Raw genomic sequence first — 20,024 nt, 5'->3', positions numbered from 1 at the left:
ATATGTGCTTGCAGATTCTTTACTATAAAAAACATAATTTTTACTTGTTCGTCCTTGATACGAACGTATAGCGGTAATTTACCTATGCACTTACATCTTTCTCCCTGCGCAGCTAACACTGTCGTATTTTCCGAATTATATATGCGGTATTTCCGAAAATACTTCCTAAAAAAATCTTCTGCCACACAGGAACACTGCGCGCCTGCATCCAGGAGTGAGGTGGCTGGGATATTATTCATCAACACTTCAATCTTTGGAAGAGTCAAATTTTTCACCATCACTGTATTTAACTTGAAGGAAGAGGGGTTTTCTTGGCCTTCGGATTTCCGCAACCTCCCATCAGGAGAAATCCGTTTTAGTTTAAATCTTGTTTCTTCCTTTCCATGCCTTCCTTCTTTTTCCGCTGGCCTTCAGACTTTTTTTCTGGCTTACTATTGAACTGTCGACGTTCGCCGGTTGTTTTTGGATACTCGGGTTTCCTTGCCCACTAATTCGCTTTGCTTTCGTAGCCGTGTTCTTGACTTTGCTGTGGTCTTGGCGCACCAAATTGGCTTCGTTGCTCACAATAAAGTCTTGTACTTGGGGAAGTAACCTCGGCAAAATCACTTGAATTATCTCAGGATCCGGACGGTTTCCATACAAGAGTTTGAAGACGTGAATTTTTCTTAAAATAAAGGTGGAAAGATTTTCGATTCGTTGCTGATATATGCTGAAAAGTTCCGTTTCTAATTTTGTACGATCTCTTACGACAGGAAAGGCTTTTACTAAGGCAGTCTTAAAATTTTCGTAAGTATAGGTTTGACTTCCCGCTTGACCCAAGAGGCTTCTGCCTATACATTTGAACAAATTAAGCGCTTGGCCCCTCAAAGCGCTGGTAGCTAAGGTGACTTTCTGGAAATCGTGTCCTGGATCCAGCATGAAGTGGTCATCCAATTTTTACAAAAAACTGGTTACCGGTGAGTTTCCATTAAATGTTGCTTCTGGTTTCATCGCTGCACGCATGGTCTGGACGATGTAACCAAATCCTTCCAGGGCGGCAGCTGGCATTTCTGGATTCTGAGCCGTTTCTGCAGGCACCACAGGTTGTTCTTGAAACTCGGCCATGGTTATTCTTGTTCGTTGGGCGCCACTGTCTGGTTCTGTGTTCCTCCTTACTTGCTTTGGGAACATTAACTGTCCTGACTCAGAACAGGGAGCTTACTAAAGCTATGTTCAATAAATTTGGGAAGTAGACAATACACACAGGAAGGGTATACGAAACCCTTTATTTTTCTCTCTTTACAATGATTTCCGGACTTCGGAATACAGAGACCAACCACTTGTGGTCTGAACGTAAGAATATAAAAATATTAACTAAATTCTAACTAAACTAATTTTGGATTAATAAACAAGGGTCTACTTGAAGATTGGCCGTATATTAACAGAAAGGCCGTATGTAGTACAGAGAAATGTTAACACTACGATACGTTTAAAATTATCAAGAGGATTAAACCTCTGGCCTTGAAGGCAACCACCAACCGAGTAAAACTACTATGGCAAGCGGCCTGCTTCTAATAGCTCCTTCCTCTCTCTTGCTTGGCAAAAAGCCACAGTTTAAGTACTTGGCGTTAGCAAGACAAATTTGCATAAATAATTTAAAACTTTTAATTCTGGCCGGAAGTAGAAAATAAGAAGTGATAGTAAAGATTTAAAATAAAATAAACGTTAGTAAAACTTAGGATCCTTACAACTTTAAGGAAATTCGTAGCGACAGCAGGGAGCAATTCGGATGGTTTTAAATGTTTACCCATGCCTGCTTGTCCCTCACTGAAGTTATTCAGTGAAAATATGATGGGAGGACATCCTGGCAAGTGTATAAGACGCAAATCTCAATAGTGGAAGTGAATGGATGGGATCCCCAAGCTAAGGCCTGTCATCTCGCCGCTTCTTTGAGAGCAGACGCAGGGGATATCCTTCAGACTCTGCCCGAAAGCAAAAGGTTAGATTTCGAAGCTCTGTCCGGCGCGCTGGAGCTGCGCTTTGGGGAGTAGTGTTTAAAAGACTACAGCAGGCTTCACTTAAAATCCTGTCAACAGAAGCCCACGGAAACACTTCAAGAGCTCGCCGCGGATGTTGATGGCTGTCCCATCTCGCCTTTACGGAGTGCTTTACAGAAACAAGAGAAATCCTGTCGCTGAAATATTTCATCGATGGCATCCGGGACCCTGAGATACCGAAAACACTGCGAATGACGGATTTTAAAGACTTGAAAAGCGCTCTAGTGTACGCCATGAAATTCGAGGTAGCCCAGCAAGCAACTCGTAGAGACCGCCACCCAATCAGAGCTGCTCATGTCCAGGAGCCAAGGGATCAAGTTAATGTTCGTCTAGACGATATAAGAAGACAACTCAATGCCTTGAGAAGAAATATTAGTGACAAGAAGCCGACCATAAAATGCTGGAACTGCGGTGCCGAAGGGCACATACGACGAAACTACAGAACACCCCAGGGCATGGATGTTAATACCGCTCCTAGCAAGCAGCAGGGAAACTAATTAAGGGCCATCTCGCGGGGCGTAGGTTGCCAGACAATGAAAAGCCCCAATTTAAAGCGATTCAGATTTCTGCAGTGAGAGGCGACAGTAATGGACTTTTCATAGTAGGACATATTAATGGAGTTCAATGTAATATAGCGATAGATACAGGAGCCAACGTTACCATCATCCGAAAAGATTTGGCTCAACAACTGGGAAGCAAACATATCTGGACGCCGGCCTGCGTTACCCTGCAGACTGGATTGAATTGGATTGGATTATTCAGTTATGGCAAAGCACACGAGGGCTATCTGCCTAAAGAGAGGGATGCCTTCGTGGAGGACTTTCTAAAGGAAACTGGCTCGTATACACGTTACACATGGGGTAAAGTAAGAAAACGCCCATGGAGCCAGCCCGTTCGCGGGATTCGAACCTCGGACCGAACTATCAGTGTTCAGGGTCTTTACCGCTCGGCCGCTGGTGGGCCCCCTGCAGATTGTGTCCGGTGAGAAGATCGACATCGACGTAAAAGTAAACGTTAACATCATATTTGGATGTGCCGCTTATCATCACACCGCATTTGTAGTAGAGATCACTGATCGTTGCATACTCGGATTGGACTTTCTAAGGAAATACAATTTTTCCTTAGACTTTAAGAATAACGAATTGCATTTTCCATATGAGGACGTAGCCCTATTTGGAATTAATAATGGAGTTAAATCTTCCACAAAATCATAGCTCAAGATGATACCACAATACCCGCAAGAACAGAGTTTGTACTTCCTGGATCCATAGCCGAAAATAGAAATTTCCGCTACGTCATCATAGAATATCCGAATAACTGTAATAGCCCGAAAGGAGTACTAGTAGCCTCAGCACTCGTCGACCTATCTAGAAGGGTCAGTTATCCCGTTGAGAGTTTCCAATGTAGCTGGGAAGGCGAGAGTTATTGAGAAAAGTGAAGTGATTGCAGCATGTACTCCAGTAACCAGCATTGAAAGAAAGAGTAACATGTCAGAATCCGTGTCCTCAGAGAGCATTACATCGGAGTTATTGCAGAATGCGCAGTTAAACGATGAAGAGAGGAATGCTGCCGATCGCGTCATTAAAGATCTTCAAGTTATTTTCTCCCGCTCGCCTTCTGACATGAGTCGAACCAGTTTGACACAACACAGAATCGATACCTGCGATTCTCCCCCAATCAAGCAACATCCAAGACGTCTACCGTTTTCTAAACAGGAAGAGGTACGAACACTTTTAAAGGATATGGAAGAAGGCGATGTCATCGAGCCTTCAGCAAGTCCATGGGCATCTTCCATCGTCCTCGTCAGAAAGAAATACGGCTCAACAAGATTTTGCGTTGACTATCGCCGGTTGAATAATGTTACGAAGAAAGACAGTTACCCTCTTCCTAGAATTGATGACATTCTAGACACTCTTTCTGGAAGCAAGTGGTTCTCAACACTTGATTTAAAGAGTGGGTATTGGCAGGTAGAAATACATCCCGATGACCGAGAAAAGACTGCAGTTACTACTGGACAAGGACTTTTTGGCAGTTCAAGGTGATGCCGTTTGGACGCTGCAATGCGCTGGCTACATTCGAATGTCTAATGGAGACTGTTTTGAAAGGTCTTTCCTACGATGCCTGTCTGATATCATCGTCGGAAAGACGTTTGAAGAACATCTAGAAAATCTTAGAAATTTGCTTCAGAAACTGAAAGAAGCCAATCTGAAGCCGAGTCTCTCTAAATGCAAATTGTTCCGAAAGGAAGTGACTTACCTGGGACATGTCATCTTTGCAGAAGGTGTGTGCACGGATCCTGAAAATGTGTCGGCCGTTAAATCCCGAAAATGTCCATCAGCTGAGAAGCTTCCTAGGGCTTTGCACCTACTATAGGAGATTCGTGAAGGACTTTTCTTCCATCGCAAGACCCCTTCACAAGCTGACAGAGAGCAAGCAAAGGTTCTTGTGGACAAAAGAATGTGAGGATGCATTTAACAACTTAAAGGAAGCTTTAACATCTGATCCAATCCTGACGTATCCTCAGCTCGACAGACCATTTATTCTCGACACGGACGCGAGCAATGAAAGTGTCGGTGCTGTTTTGTCCCAAGAAATAGACGACCAAGAACGTGTAGTAGCTTACTGGACCAAGTGCCTGTCTAAACCGAAGAGGAATTACTATGTCACTAGAAAAGAGGTGCTCGGCTTAGTTAAAGCCGTAGAGCATTTCCATCATTATCTATACGGCAGAAAATTCGTCCTCCGCACGGACCATGCCTCATTGGGCAGTCTTTTAAATTTCAAGAATCCTGAGGGTCAAATAGCCAGGTGGATACAGAGACTCCAAGAATATGACATCACTATCTGTCATCGTAAGGGATCATCACACGGGAACGCCGACGCCCTGTCTAGAAGACCTTGCCGAGAAAGCTGCCGATATTGTTCCAGGGTGGAAGCGAAATACGGACCTGCTGACTCCGGTCGCAAAACAAATTACAACATCAACATCGGCTGATCGAGAGCCGTGGAGTGATGATGAAGTCAGGAAACACCAGCTGGAAGACTGCGACGTTAAACCCATAATTGATTTAATGAAGTTATCAAACAGAAAACCTACCTGGCAGGACATTTCTATCTGTAGTCCTACAACAAAACAATATTGGGCACTCTGGTATTCACTTCACATTCGAAACGGCGTCTTATACCGGAAATTCGAATCGGATGATGGGAGACGTTCCAATGGCAACTGATACTTCCGAGATCCCGGATTCCTGATGTCCTTATAGAACTACATAACAGCCATACAGGAGGTCACTTTGGAATAATGAAGACCTTAAAGAGAGTTCGTAAGCGCTTTTACTGGAATAATGCAAAGGATGACGTGCAAAAGGGCTGCCGATCCTGCGATACCTGTGCAGGTGGAAAAGGACCGAAAAAACGCAACCGAGTCAAGCTGCAACGTTACAACGTATGTGCGCCTTTTGAACGTATCGCTTTTGACATCTTGGGACCTCTGCCACGAACTGCTAATGGCAACAAATGCATACTCGTTGTCATTGATTACTTCACCAAGTGTCCTGAAGCGTATCCTATTCCTGATCAAGAGGCTGGCACAGTAGCTGAAGTGATGATACAGCACTGGATTTCCAGGTTCGGAGTGCCCTGCAAACTACTCGGCATTGACAAAACCCAAACGACGCCATTACATCCCCAGTCGAAAGGCATGGTAGAGAGGTTCAATCGAACCATCTTTAATAACCTCTGATTAGTGGTTTCTAGAAACCAACAGGATTGGGACAAGAAATTACCACTGTTTTTACTGGCTTACCGCAGTGCTGTCCACGAGATTATCGGCTGTTCCCCATCACAGATGCTCTTCGGTTGTGACCTTCGTCTGCCTTGTGATCTCTTGTTTGGTAGCCCTCCGGAAGCTCCTTCATCGCCTGAGAAATATATTCAAGGTCTCCAGGCTCGGTTTGAAGTGATGCACAACTCGCACGAGAGCGAGTCAACTTGGCGACGGAGAAGATGAAGTCCCGATACGACACTACTGAACATCAATTCCACGAAGGAAACAAGGTGTGGCTGTGGAACCCGGCTCGACGGAATTAACTCTGTCCGAAATTACAGTCACCTTGGAATGGTTCGTACACAGTCCTAAACAGGCTGAATGACGTCGTGGTTCGGATCCGTAAGTCTTCGAACTCTAAACCTAAAGTCGTTCATTACGACAGGTTAGCTCATTACTCTGGACATAGTACGTAGTATAAATAATTGTAAATAGTGTAAGACCATTGTCCTTTTTGTTTCTCAATGTGTATTTGATTTTATTTGTATTTAATATTTAATTGCATTTATTGTTAATTTTTTTGTTGTTATTGTAATGTAATGTTTATTATTGCATTTATGCCATAGTTGTAAGTTTGGCTTTCTGTCCAGGGATTGTACTGCTCGGGACGTGCAGTTCTTGAGAAGGGGGTAATGTTGCGGACTTGGTATTTAACTAGCTAATGTGAGTTGAATTAGAAATTAAATTTTTTTATTCCCCGTGCGGTGCAGCGCGTGACGAATGTTGAAGGAAAGCTAAGCCGGGAATTAAAAATACAAGAGCACGTGCATTAAATTCATAGAATTCATTCAGATAGAAGATATAGAAGCTCGTTTCATCCTATTATAAAGCTATTAGGTTCTAAAATTAAACAAACTTCGAACACCAAGTATCTTGGACTGGCTCTAGATGCAGAGTTGAGATTCTCTAAACACCTTGAACATGTTTCAATAAAGGCACTGAACGAGCTAAACATCCTTAAAAGACTTTGTGGTGCTTCTTGGGGATCATGACCCAAAACCCTGAAGAATACTTGCACTTCCATCGTCAGGCCTGTTCTAGAATACGCAGCACCCATATGGGTATCGGCAAGACCTACTGTTAAAGGAAAGATCGACACTGTTCAATATAGGGCCTCTAAAATCATCACTGGATCTGTTTCATGAACTAATAACATCAAAATTGAAAAGGAATGCGGCCTCGCCCCCTTGGAGAACAGAAGAAAATTAGTAACAATTAAATTTACCAACAAAATACAAACCTTTGCTGAACATCATATCTCAAGTAGAACCTTCAGGGTATGGAGTGACAATTGCAGGCTTAAGAGATCCTCAACCCTCCAACATGACCAAGATATTAAAAATGACATCAACCTCAAATATGAGATTCTCAAAATCTCCAAAGAGCCTTACAATATTCTGTGCCCTCTCCCCCAGACAAAAATTTATTTAAATCTCTTACAGCCTTCGACCAAGAAAGATCCCACCGCAATAATCAAAGAAAAGGGTGACCATACCATTGGGAAACTCACGACCTTAACTCAAGATCTGACGATCGCCTATACAGACGGCTCTTTCGACTCCAATCTGAACAGAGGAGAAGCGGGAGTCTTTTTCATCGGACCAGACGGAGTACAGAAATGCCACAGTATTCCTGTTGCGAAAATCGCCTCCAACTATACATGCGGAATTCAAGATGGCGGATAAAGAGCTTGACGCGTTTTACACGTCTCTTGAAAAACATTATGATACTATCAACACAGCACTTGCATCTAAATGTAATATGAACGGTGAGCTGCGTGAACATGCTAGGACGGCTTTGGGTGAGTTAAAATCTCTTATAATTAAAAATTTTGAAAGATTACAATCTGCTAATTATCGCGAAGCTTGTGTGGCAAGTTAGAAGACCTCTGTTATGAGACCTTCTTATGCTGAGGTGGTATCGCCATCTAGTGGAGAAAATGTAAACAAACAGTCAAATGATTGTAATTTGCTTGTTTCGGCAGCTGCTGGATTGGAAAACTTTACATCCCTTGATGTTAAAAAACTTTTGAAGGAAAAAATTAATCCGACAGAAAAGAAATTAGGTATAAAAAATATTAGGACGATTTCGAATAACAGAATTTTAGTGCAATGCTCTTCCTCAACTGATCGTGATAAACTAAAAGATGAAATCAACAACAAACCTGAACTAATTTCTTCTCTTCCAAGACAGAAAAATCCTGCTCTACTTATTAAAAATGTGCCAAATGAAATTGATGATAAAGATGTATTAACTGTTCTCTTTAATCAAAATCCTGACATTTTTTATGGTAATGAATGTATTAATGACATGAAATTCTGTTTTACTCTTAAAAAATTCCAAAACTCAAAGCATATCGTTGTCGAAATGAAACCCGAGCTATACAGAAAATGCCTACCTTTGGGGTATTTGCATTTTGAGTTGTCGGCTTGTAAAGTAGAGGAGTTTATCATAATAAATAGATGCTTTAAATGCCTTGGCTATAATCACAAAGGAGCTAACTGCAGAAATTCTGTTGCTTGCTTTAAATGTGCAAAAGAACATAAAAGTGAGCACTGCCAAACTCAAGAAACCCAAGCTTGTGTAAATTGCATTCGTTATAATAGCAAAATCAAGGATGTTGGCAAGAAAGTTGATGATTCAAGCATAAGCCTTTCTCGGAAAATTGTCCTTCTCACATTTTTATGAAGAATAGAATAATTTCTCAAATTAATTATGGCTAACTTTCCCATTTCTGTTCTTAAAATTATTCAACTTAATCTTCATCGTTCGAAAATGGCTACTCAGCAGCTTGTTTTAAATATGGAAAATTATAACATTGATATCGCTCTTGTTCAGGAGCCTCACTCTTATAAATGCTCTCTTCCCAACTTGCCTTCCTCTTACCGGGTTTACTTTGATGCTAATAGTGATACCATTAAAGCTGCTATTATTGTACGAAATCAAAAGCTGTCTACTCTGCTTGATATTAATAATCTTGATTATAATATGGTGTTTATTCATGTTACTCTCAATACTCAAGATTTTATCTTTTTTTCCTATTATTTTGAACCTAATAGAAATATCGACTTGGATCTGCATAAAATTAATGTAGCATTAGCTTCAAAAAATTGTAATAGATTGATTTGGGCTATGGATGCCAACAGCAAATCTGAAATTTGGCATAGTCCAGTTTCAGATTCTCGAGGGGTTAAACTTTGTGAATTTTTAAGTATGAATAATTTGTTCGTTCTAAACGAAGACTGTGGTCCTACTTTCTGTAGTACTCAAGGTTCAAGCTATATTGACATTACGGTTGTGGGATCTGATCTTCTTGCAGATATTTTGTGTTGGTGTCAACCAGATTATGAATCCTTTTCTGATCACTGTGCGATTGAGTTTGAACTTTCTGTAGCTTCTAATAACACTTTCTATGACAGAAAAAACAGCAAAATTGTCTTCAGTGTAAAGAAAGCTAACTGGAATATTTTTTACAATACATGTAAGCAGTCGATTGATGAGTTTTCGCAGTTTATTGAGTGCTGTACGGATAAGCATGCATTAAACTCTCGACTAGAAAATTTTGTCTCGATTCTCTATAACGCATCTAAGGCTTCCATGCCTCTAAAAAATCACGGGTTCATAAGGTACCTTGGTGGACTACTGAAATCGATTGTATGAGAAAACAGGTTAACGCTGCTAGACGTAGGTTTCAACGAAATCGTAACCCTACTCTTAGAGAGTTATATAAACAAAAATATCTTCACTTAAGGCATAGTTACAGTTTAAAGCTCCAGGATGCAAAGCTTAAGTCTTGGAGAGAATTCCTAATGAGTATAAATGAAAGGAATGTTTGGAAAAAAATATATACGAATGGTATAAAGAAAAATTTTATGAAAGGAATTGAAGTCAGTGGAATTTATCTCCCATCTGGTAATTGTACAAAGTCGCTTGAAGAAACTGTTAATGAGGTTCTTAACAGAAGCTTTCCCACGGACCATTTTAGCACGGATAATTCGTTTCATAGAATGATTAGGGCTGAAGCTTCGTTAAATTATGTTGCTAATCCAGATCCTCCATTTACTATGTCAGAAATAGTGTTATAGAAAAACTTAAATGCAATAAAGCTCCTGGTCTTGATTCTATTTCAAACGAAATTTTGAAGCAAGTTCATAGAATGTTTCCAAATTTATTCTCCAAAATCTTCAATACTTGTCTGAGGCTTGGTTCATTTCCTCGTTGCTGGAAAACAGCGAATGTCGTTTTAATCCCTAAGAATAGTGGTCCTCGTATCACGCATTTAGATAACTTGAGATGCATTAGTCTTCTTCCCAGTTTAGGAAAATGCCTAGAAAAGCTGTAAAAAGCTGCTAAATAAAGCACAGTTTGGTTTTACCCCTCATAAGAGTTGTGAAGAGGCTCTTTTGTACTTAAAAGACATAGTGGACGAAGGTAAGAAGAGAAATTTACACACAGTTTTAGTGTTTCTTGATATCAAAGGTGCTTTCGATCACGCTTGGTGTCCTGGGTTACTTGTTTTTTTAAGGAAAGCTGGTATTCCGTGTAATATTTACCACCTTATTAAAGATTTTCTGCATGACAGATCTGCATTGCTCTCCCTTGGCCACGTTTCTTCCTCCCGCATTTTGGAAAGAGGTTGCCCTCAAGGCTCGGTTTCCGGACCTTTATTGTGGAATTTAATTATGAATGATCTACTCAATAGACTCTCACATTGTCCGAGTTGTAAAACAATTGCTTTTGCTGATGATCTACTAATTTGCTTTCAAGAGAAGTGTCCCATTACTCTCTTTAATACGGCTCAAAACACCCTTACTATTATTTCCAATTGGTCCAGAGAACAGAAATTGGAATTCAATCCTAATAAATCTAAAATTATGATAATTAAAAGAAAGCATGTCAGCTATACAAACCAACAACTTTACTTGGATAAAACCTTACTCGAAACGGTGAATGAAATTAAATATTTAGGCGTTATTCTTGATAATAAGTTTTGTTGGAAAAATCATATTATGTATTTATCCAATAAATGTGAAAATATACTTAGAGGACTTAATCGTGTCTCTTGCAATACTTTTGGTTTAAAAGTTAATATTATTGATATGATTTATAAGCAGGGTATTGTCCCCTTTATTTGCTATGCTTCTAGAGTGTGGGGAACAGCTTTAGAAAAGAAGATTAATTCCCGTATACTTCGCAGAATTCAAAGAAGAATTTTACTAAGAGTTGTGCATGGCTACAGAACAATTAGCTATGAAGCCTGTTTCGCAATTTCAGGATTTCCTCCGATTGACCTTCATGTTTTGAATGACAAAAAGTTTAAAGATACCATCAGCAAATTTATGTTCGATGCCAAGGTGTTGTTTGAAGATCTTCCTTATCCTGCCAATTGTTTGCCAATTCAAACTATCATTTATGACAATTCTGTTGATGATAATTTCCCTGTTGTGTGTTATACAGATGGCAGTAAAATTAATAATCGAGTTGGATTAGCTTATGTCGTTTTCCATAATGGTTCTGAACTGGAATACAAACTCTTTAGAATTCCCAATGAATGCAGTGTTTTCCAAGCCGAATTACTGTGCATTAGTGAGTGAATTAAGTGGATATCTAACAACTGTTCGCTAAGTGCTGAATTTCTTATTCGCACTGATTCTCTTTCATCCTTATTTTCTCTTAGGAATATCTTCTCATATAATAAATTAATTGTGACTTCCCATGCTCTTCTTAAAGACCTTAATAATAAAGGTGTTGATGTTATCTTTTCTCATGTACGTGGCCACACTGGCAATCTAGGAAATGAACGGGCTGATTGGTTGGCAAAACAAGCTACACATCTTCAAGTAATTACTCCAATGATACTTCCTAAGTCATTTTACAAGAACAAAAGTAGGGATGATACAATACTCGAGTGGAATGAACTATACAGGAATTCTACTACTGCCTCTTTGACTAAACTATATTTTCCTTCCATTCCTCACAGACTGAATAATAAACACTTTTTCTGCAATTTTGAAGTTACTCAATTTCTAACTGGACATGGTAAATTCAATTCATATCTGAAGAGATTTAGATTATTTAGTACAGACTTGTGTTCATGCAGTTTCGGGGGAGTGCAAAATGTCGAACATTTGTTGTTCTATTGTTCAAAGCTCAAGGAAGGACGAAAGGAACTCATTTCTAAGTTAAACTCTGTGAATATTTCATTTCCTCCCCCTCTTCATGTTTTTATTCAACATAAAATGGCTTTCTCTTTTTTCTGTAAATTTATCTCTTACGTATCATCTGTGAATTTGTAAGTTTATTTTATTTTGTGTTGTGTTGTTGTATTTGTTTTTTTTTTTTACTTACCTCTGTAAGCCTTGTGTAATACTATGTGGTGCACAAGGATTTAAAATTTTCAATAAAAAAAATAAAATAAAAAAAAACTATACATGCGAGCTCTTCGCCATCAAAAGTGCTCTGGAGATTTATCTCTCTAAAGAAGACCAGAGTTCCAAGGGCATCATCATCTTCTCTGACTGCATATCAGCATTAAAAGCGATCCAGAAGGGCAAATGTCAACTCAGTCATCAGATCATTGAGCTCACAAACAAAATCATTGCTGCCCAAAGATCCTGCATCTTACAATGGATACCGGCTCATGTAAATATTTTTGGTAATGAGAAGGCCGATGAGCTTGCAAAGGCATCCCGTGATTCTCCTCAGCCATCTAACTGCCTAACCGTCGTTGATGCCAATGCAGTTGCCAACCAAAGACTAATCGGTCAAGTTAAAGGAAACTCCATCCCGGAATTGAACTGTGACAGAGCCATATCGACTATCATAACTAGACTTAGGACAGTTCACTTAAAAGGGATGAGGATTTCTGCAGACGGACAGCGTAGTTACACCAACATTTGTCCTCATTGCCCAGATGACATCCCACTGTCTCGCCATCACATCTTCAGCTGCCCAGCAATCCAGGCCAGACTGTTTAACATCGGCATTGAAGACCCTGTGGACCTACTTTATACTGATAGAGCTGCGGAGGTTGCAAAATCTGTCTTTGACAGTTTCGGAGCTATATAATTGCACTTTGTCTTACACACGACATCATCATCATCATCATTATCACATGCATTCAACATTTAATAAATAAATATCTTCTTTTGCTTTCGAGAAAATTCCAGAAATTTCTCGCGCGCGATTTAATATCTTATGAAAAGGAGGAAAACCTCTCAATTCAGTAGTTAGTTAGATTTGCTGTTGTTTTAAGAGTTTGCTTAGAAAACTGCTCTTGTTTTCTAAGCAAACGATGTAGCGAATTCGTGGATTAGCTTTCTTTAGCTGTTTTGAATTAAGTTCTGGTGAACGTTTCTGTAGTTAAAATATAACTATTGTGAGATATTGTAATATTGCACGAATATCTGAGGAAATTTTAGCATATTTGTTGTAATAATAATAAATTTTGTTCATTTTTCATCGGGCTTGTGCATTCGATTCAAACGAACCCGTACGCACGCAACAATATAAAAAAATTACAATGAAATAAGCAGTATCCCTTAAAGCAAATAATTATTATCATAATTAATAAATTTTCCATCTTCTCGTTGCAAATTCTTAAGAATTAAAATGGTATAAAGGAAGTTAAGAACTTTGTTTTCTAAATAAAAATCATGCAAAACATTTTATATAATTAAAGTTACATATATTTAAAACATAATACCACAAAATTACGATGAAATAAGCAATAAATCTCATATTTTCAACAGAAAACTCTCAGCACTCCAGTATACAAAGCATTGAATGAGAAACGGTTGCCAAAACCACCTTTCTAAAAGAATGGAACTATTCAAAATGATGCGATTTCATCAAAAAACATAATATTAAAAAAAACTCATTCGAATTTTGAAAAACTCGCTTCGATTTGCACTGGCTCTTGTCTAGATGCACCTGTGTACCAAATTTCGTAGCCCTGGGTCTATTAGCTTACGCGCAGCACGAACGAGAGGCACAGAGACAGATAGACTCTTCCTTTTATATATATAGATTGTTATTAAAATTTATTAATATTTGAATGGATTCAAATATTATTCGTGGCAAACCCATGAAGTGACACCAAAATAAATCAAAGCTTATTTTTGAATTTGGTGTTTACATATTTTCCCATTGACCATGTTAGTTGGCGGGGCTCCTGTTATAATTAAGTCAATCATTCCCAGGGAGAGCTCTTTATTTAGGTTATTAAACGAAGGAAAGGAAGTATTGTAATCACGAAAAATTTTGGGTATCATGTTTCAACCAAAATATCCATTTTGACCGCTATCGAATCGTTAAAAAGGATGTTTTTGCATGACATCCATACCTACGGACAGAATAAAAGCTCCAGAAAACTGATTGTAAAGTGGATTTAAAAAGGCTTCAGAAGAGAATTTTGTCTTGACGTCTGAACGTGCGTACTTATGTAGGGATCTTGCAACTCAAAAACGAGTAGCGGTAGAAAGCTGAAATTTTGTAAATGGAACTGCTATAACATCTAGTTGTGCACCTCCCTTTTTCGTTGCAACCGACCACACCAAATGGTATATGCTATATTCACACTCTTTCTTCTGTAAGCGAGTCACTGACATTCACTCACAAACCTTGTTCCCGACATCAATTGTTGTGTTCTACGAGTTCGTGGATTTGGAGTAATTGATAACATTTTATGAAGAACCAAAACAGAATTTATTCATCTACACAGGACAGTTCCAAAGGCACGTTTACAGTCTTCGAAAAACTGAGATGAACACTTATATTTCATCCAGACGAAGATTCCTTGAAGTGGTTGTTGGTGCGAGAGGACGAGGTAAGAGAACCGCGGATTCTGTCTCTAGGTGTATTTTTGATCAAAATAGGGATGCAGGTTGTATTGCATGCAGTTAGGTGCCTTAGAACTGGCTAAAGAAGGGCGCTTTCTCGTCGCCACCTGTGAGAATTCATAAGGTGTCCTGGTAACTGCCCGTCTAGACTAAAATTAGTAACATTTTAGTCTTGTTTTCCCTACTGTTTAGAATATTCAGAAAATTTAAATTATATGCAATAGTCTGTTAATATCGGTTTGCTGCTTTGTACTTACAGATGAATTTAAATTTACTCAAACATTCTTTTTGCAAATATACTGTTTTCCTAATCTAATTTACTTAGAAAATAATATACGAACTCACCTGTTCAAAAAGCTCATAGGAAGGCTCATCCGGCTGCGGTGGATTCGTAATGGAATACATAACTATCTAGAAAACAGAAGCATCATATCAATATAATATATTTGGTCTTAAAAGAAAGTGAAATTTCTTTAATTAAATAGAACACATTAAAATACTTCAATGGTTACGTAAATTATTTTAAGTACTTTTCTGTATATTTATAACAGTAAATAAGATTAGATTTTATGCATATTATGCGCACAGTTTTATGCATATTATGCGCATCAGAAGTATTTCGCATGATGGCTAGTCAAAGCAAAATATTGTCACTGTGCATTCATATATTCAAATTGAAGAAAGATGTGCGTTACCAGTTAGGCTTAGTGTTAAGAGTTTTTTATTTAGCTCACTCAGCCGCCCAGACGGTATAGTGGTTAGGGAAGCCTGAATGCGATACCGAGTGGCCCGGGTTGCGTAATGGCAAACCGCACATTGAGTTGATCAATGTTAACGAATTTCATTTACTGCGCATGCTCAGTGGTGTACGTTGACGTGGCAGAAAATACTGGCGACTAAGCATAAGCAACCCTTACACAAGCCTGTCCATAGTGTAGGTCTTATCGACTATTTACAATTACAATGCTACCGAAATTTATTTGTGCTTAATGCATTTGCTTCTGTTTCAATTCATTTTGGTTTATTTTGTTTATAAACGTTATATTTAATATCAGTTATTTATAATAATTTCCTTGACTTTAATTCAGTAATTTAAACTGGATTCATTCTTTAATTTGTTAAAGTGTATACGAATGGAACATATAGTTATTTACCATACGCAATTGCTTTTATTCCTCACAAGTATATTCAATAAAGATTTAGCTAATATATACTGTAATGTTTCCTGTTTTGTAATCATTCTTGAGTGGTTTACAATCGATAGTTACCCTCTAAGTAATAAATAATTGTACAACCTAACAAGTTTTAAAACTCCGAACTGTTTACGCCCAGATAACAGAATATCAACCACACACAGTATTTATCTTCTTTTAAAATTGTACCAGAGTCGTAATTAAACCAAATTCTCTTCTGGGCATGCGCAATATGCGAAATTCTTTTAACGTTGATCAACTGAGAGTGCAGTTTGCCATTATGGGCCCGGGTTCGAATACTGGAAAAGAAGTTTCCCTTCTTAACAATACATATTCTTTGGCTGAAGTATGTTGCGAAAGTATGGCACATTAAAATTTGAAGATTTCACATACTGGACTGGTGCAATGCGAAGTTCATAATTCTAAGTAGTTGAGCACCTTAGCTGCTCAACCAATAATGAGATTCACATCACAAGTTGGTTATACCTGAAACTGGTGTCACCAATCCAGAGTAAGAATTCTGAAACAGCAAGTGCTCATGCTAGCAATGTGCTACGAAATCTGCTTTGATTTCAATTACTGGAACAGCATATTAGTAAATCTATAGCAATGTGCAGAATATTTATCATAGTCAAATAATTCAATATGCATACTTGATATAAATAGGTTCAAAAACTCAAACTGCAGGCATTCAATTTGGAATTTTATGTCTCCAATAAACATCTCGATAAGGGTGGATATAAAATTGTCTGTCCCTTCGTAGGAGGTAACCGTGGCCACCTATTAAGTGCTTCCACAATAAAATGGTCACCGTATCTGGCTTTAGGAGTGCCCAATGCCATTAGAGTCAAGTGTCCGCCATTGGGGGGGGGAATTAAATCACTCATGGTGCTTGTCGCTATGGTCAAAAGTTTCTCAGCAATTTTTAACTTACTTCCTGATAGCTAGTTCAAGTTTTATGAGCGGACTGTTAGCGAGTGACAGTGCAAGATGGCGAAGAGAATTTTTCACATTCGATTTCGATTGTTTTTTATTTGATGTTTAAATAATTTTTCTCACAAATCTTCTCTTAGCGAGCAAACTAAATCTCAGAAATTTACTAATTGCACTATCGATAAAATGGGAAAATGCTTTCAATGAAACTTATAGCAATGTCTTAATACAGTTTAATGTCTTGATACAATGTCTTAATTAACTGCTCGATTTTCTCGACTGCTTGAAGTTTATGATTTTAAAATTTTGAGATAAAAAATATCAAGCGCAAAATTTTTAACTTTTCACAGATTACAAACAAACTCCCCTCCCCTTTTAAAATAAGAAAAATAATAATAAAAACATATATCAATTGGGTGATTTTCTGCATTTTTTAACGTGCTGTAATGCGATTAAAAATGCTGTTCTAAAATGCAAAGAAAATTATACGCAATAGAAGCTTAATAACTTCTTTTGAGGGATTAAAAACGACGTAAAAGTCAAAATAACCTTCATTTCAGTTTCATGAAGGTAATTATATTCAGTTACGTTAAAGAAAAATTTATTGGAATAGCTTTTTATACCTCAAGCATACTATTTACCTTCTATGAATGAGTACAACCACAAAGAAAAATCTTCCATACCTGGCCATGCATGCTCGGGCTTAACCTTACGCAATGTAATTTCTCCAATATTTCTTTTACGTCATTATCAAGATTCACAATTTCGCAGTATCCACCTCTTGACCCACATCTAAAAAAAGGAAAATTTAATTAAGATAGACAAGTCAGAATAGCGATTTTAAGAATCCATGAACATCAATCAAATTCAGGGCCATTTATTTTTAAGTAATGAAGAATAAAAGGATTAAGAGAATTAGTAGACTTAAACAAGGGCTAAGAAATCTAAACAAAGGCTAAGAAATCTATCAAGAGTTAATATAAAACATACTGAAACAAACTTTATTTCCTCAGTTGGAATTTTCTTTTTAATTCTTGAGAAAATAATAAAGATGCTTGGGATATAAATAAAGCGAAATTACAGACCAGCTGAGTTAGAAATGAACCAATGCATTATTTCTAAAACTAAGGTTATTAGCGATCCGAAAAAGAAGGTTACGTTTAGAAGTTTCATTATTTTCAGAGAATTTGCAGAAATTTTTCCATCGGCATTGTATACTTCTTATGTGTATCACCGGAATAATCAGGTGTTGTTCCTCCTTTATTTAGCGGCCAAACGAAATCCTAAACCCATAAAGATATACTGCAATTTAAGTGATAACAGATTTTTCATTTTGCCAAGTAATAACTAGTTTACTCCATCGATCTAAGGCTGAAAATTACGATTGCCTGCTTTAAGCGAAATCTTATGAAGCTAGTACACAATGTATTGTATATTGCAGTAAAACTGACTTTCACTGAATACTTCTGAAAATAGTAATCCGTGTAAATCGATTCTAGACTTGATTATTTTTTTTGCATTCGTGCTGTATTTATTGATTAAATACCTAATTTGGTGGACGCTAAGGGGTATGGTGTATGTATCCCCTCAGCTTTTCAGCGCAAGGTTTGTAAGGTTTTAATTTAAATTAACCAAATTTCTTTTTATCTTAAGTTACCCTTTCCTGTGAACTCTTATTTAAACTTCTCTTCAGAATGAGCGCACGGTTCAGCTTTATGCTAATTTGTGTTGAAGCCAAGTTGTGTATTTAAAGGTTAGTGAGAAACGTCTCAAGTGTGCGAGAGCTTTTAGTCTCAGACCACGTCGGCTCGGTGGACGTTCGCCAGATTAGTTAGTATTTTAATTCTTACGCCTTAGCGCTATTACTCTAATACTGATTTAAGAGATTTAAGTTGGTTAGTACTTAGCAAAGGCTTGCTACGCACCATAAATAGGCCAATCTCGCGTTTAAGCTCTGTGACAGCGACTATTTAAATGTCTACTGAGTTTTACTTTAAATTGCTTGATTGTTCAGTTTAGACACAAGCGCGGTCATTATTTTTCTGTTATCGCTCCCGAGCTGGGAGTTACTGTAAAAGGTGATTTAAATAAAAGGGTCTTTTACACCCTTCTTACGTTGTAATTCTTCTAGCACTCACAAGAACATAGCTGCATTCAGCTCACTGTTCGAGTTCAGGACCTTGATACTGTCACCATTATGTTTGCCAAAAGTATGCACAGAACACTACTGGCGCCCGAAGAAAAATATGAGGATGGCCTGAAAGGCAAGGAGATGAGCCTGAGGTACCAGCAGTACCTGTACAGAACCCGGAATTACCACCTCCTGCCCTAGAAGGTTTTGGCTACATTGTGCAAACTATGCGGGCATCCATGAAACCAGCGGCAAGTTTCGACGGCAGGACAACCGTAAGTAATTTCCTGGAAAACCTAGATGCCCATTTCATGTTATATCCAGTACACGAGTTTCAGAAAGTCACTCTTACTACCGGCGCTTTGAAGGGAAGCGCTAAATTGGTTTAAATATATTGGAACGAATCTTTTGGGTGAAACAGGAAGCCCCACGTATACGTATGAAAATTTTAAAAGTTCTTTGGTGAGAGCATTTGCGGTCATATGAGATAGAGCCAGACTAGAGGCGGAACGTTTTAGCCCATATCAAGAAAAAAATCGAAGATTTCTCAAATTTTATTTTAAGAAAGATTCAAGTTTTTAAGCATTTGTATGGAATTCGGCAGGATCCTGAAATCATTCAAGTGATAATCCCTAGACTGCTGCCCCAAGTTCAAGATTTCATCGAGCTCAGAAACCCAACGACTTTGGATAAATTATTCGAACTCGCCGTGCAGTGGGAAAGTCGAAGAGCTGCGGACAACGAAAGACGTCGCCAATTTGAGCGAAAAAGTCAGTGGAATACGGGTAGACCGCAGCAGAAGCAACAACAGAACTACGGGAACAAAGCGAAGCAATGGCAAAAGAAATATGGATCCCCCAAGACGACCGGCGAACGGCGAAATTTTCATCATAAAGCAGGGAAAAGCTCCGAAACTGAGCAAATTAAGAAGGATTCGGCTAAGCAAGATTTAAAGTAAGGGGGATTTCTTTAAGGAAGGTGAAGAAATCCGAAGTCCTGAAAAATCCTTCCGCGATTAAGTTAAACACTGTAGTCGTTAAAAATTTAACTTTACCGAAGATT

The 20,024-nt window shown here is 38.3% G+C and overlaps 1 protein-coding gene across 2 annotated transcripts in view; it reads right to left on the bottom strand.

The window, feature by feature from the left end:
• LOC118203338 (alanine aminotransferase 2-like) overlaps window positions 1-20,024 on the bottom strand; it is a 149,620-nt gene that overhangs the window by 13,570 nt on the left and 116,026 nt on the right. For both annotated transcript variants that reach the window (XM_085811172.1, XM_085811173.1), the window contains 2 exons: window positions 17,515-17,623; window positions 15,051-15,116 (listed from right to left, as the gene is read on the bottom strand). In XM_085811172.1, coding sequence (XP_085667298.1) covers window positions 15,051-15,116; window positions 17,515-17,623 — 175 coding nt within the window. The remainder of the gene's footprint in view (window positions 1-15,050; window positions 15,117-17,514; window positions 17,624-20,024) is intronic.

The sequence above is a fragment of the Stegodyphus dumicola genome, chromosome 2 (assembly GCF_044657685.1).
Source record: "Stegodyphus dumicola isolate Sdum_Otavi_A_Nest chromosome 2, ASM4465768v1".
NCBI classification, from domain to species: domain Eukaryota; kingdom Metazoa; phylum Arthropoda; class Arachnida; order Araneae; family Eresidae; genus Stegodyphus; species Stegodyphus dumicola.
This window is presented reverse-complemented; position numbering and strand designations above follow the sequence as displayed.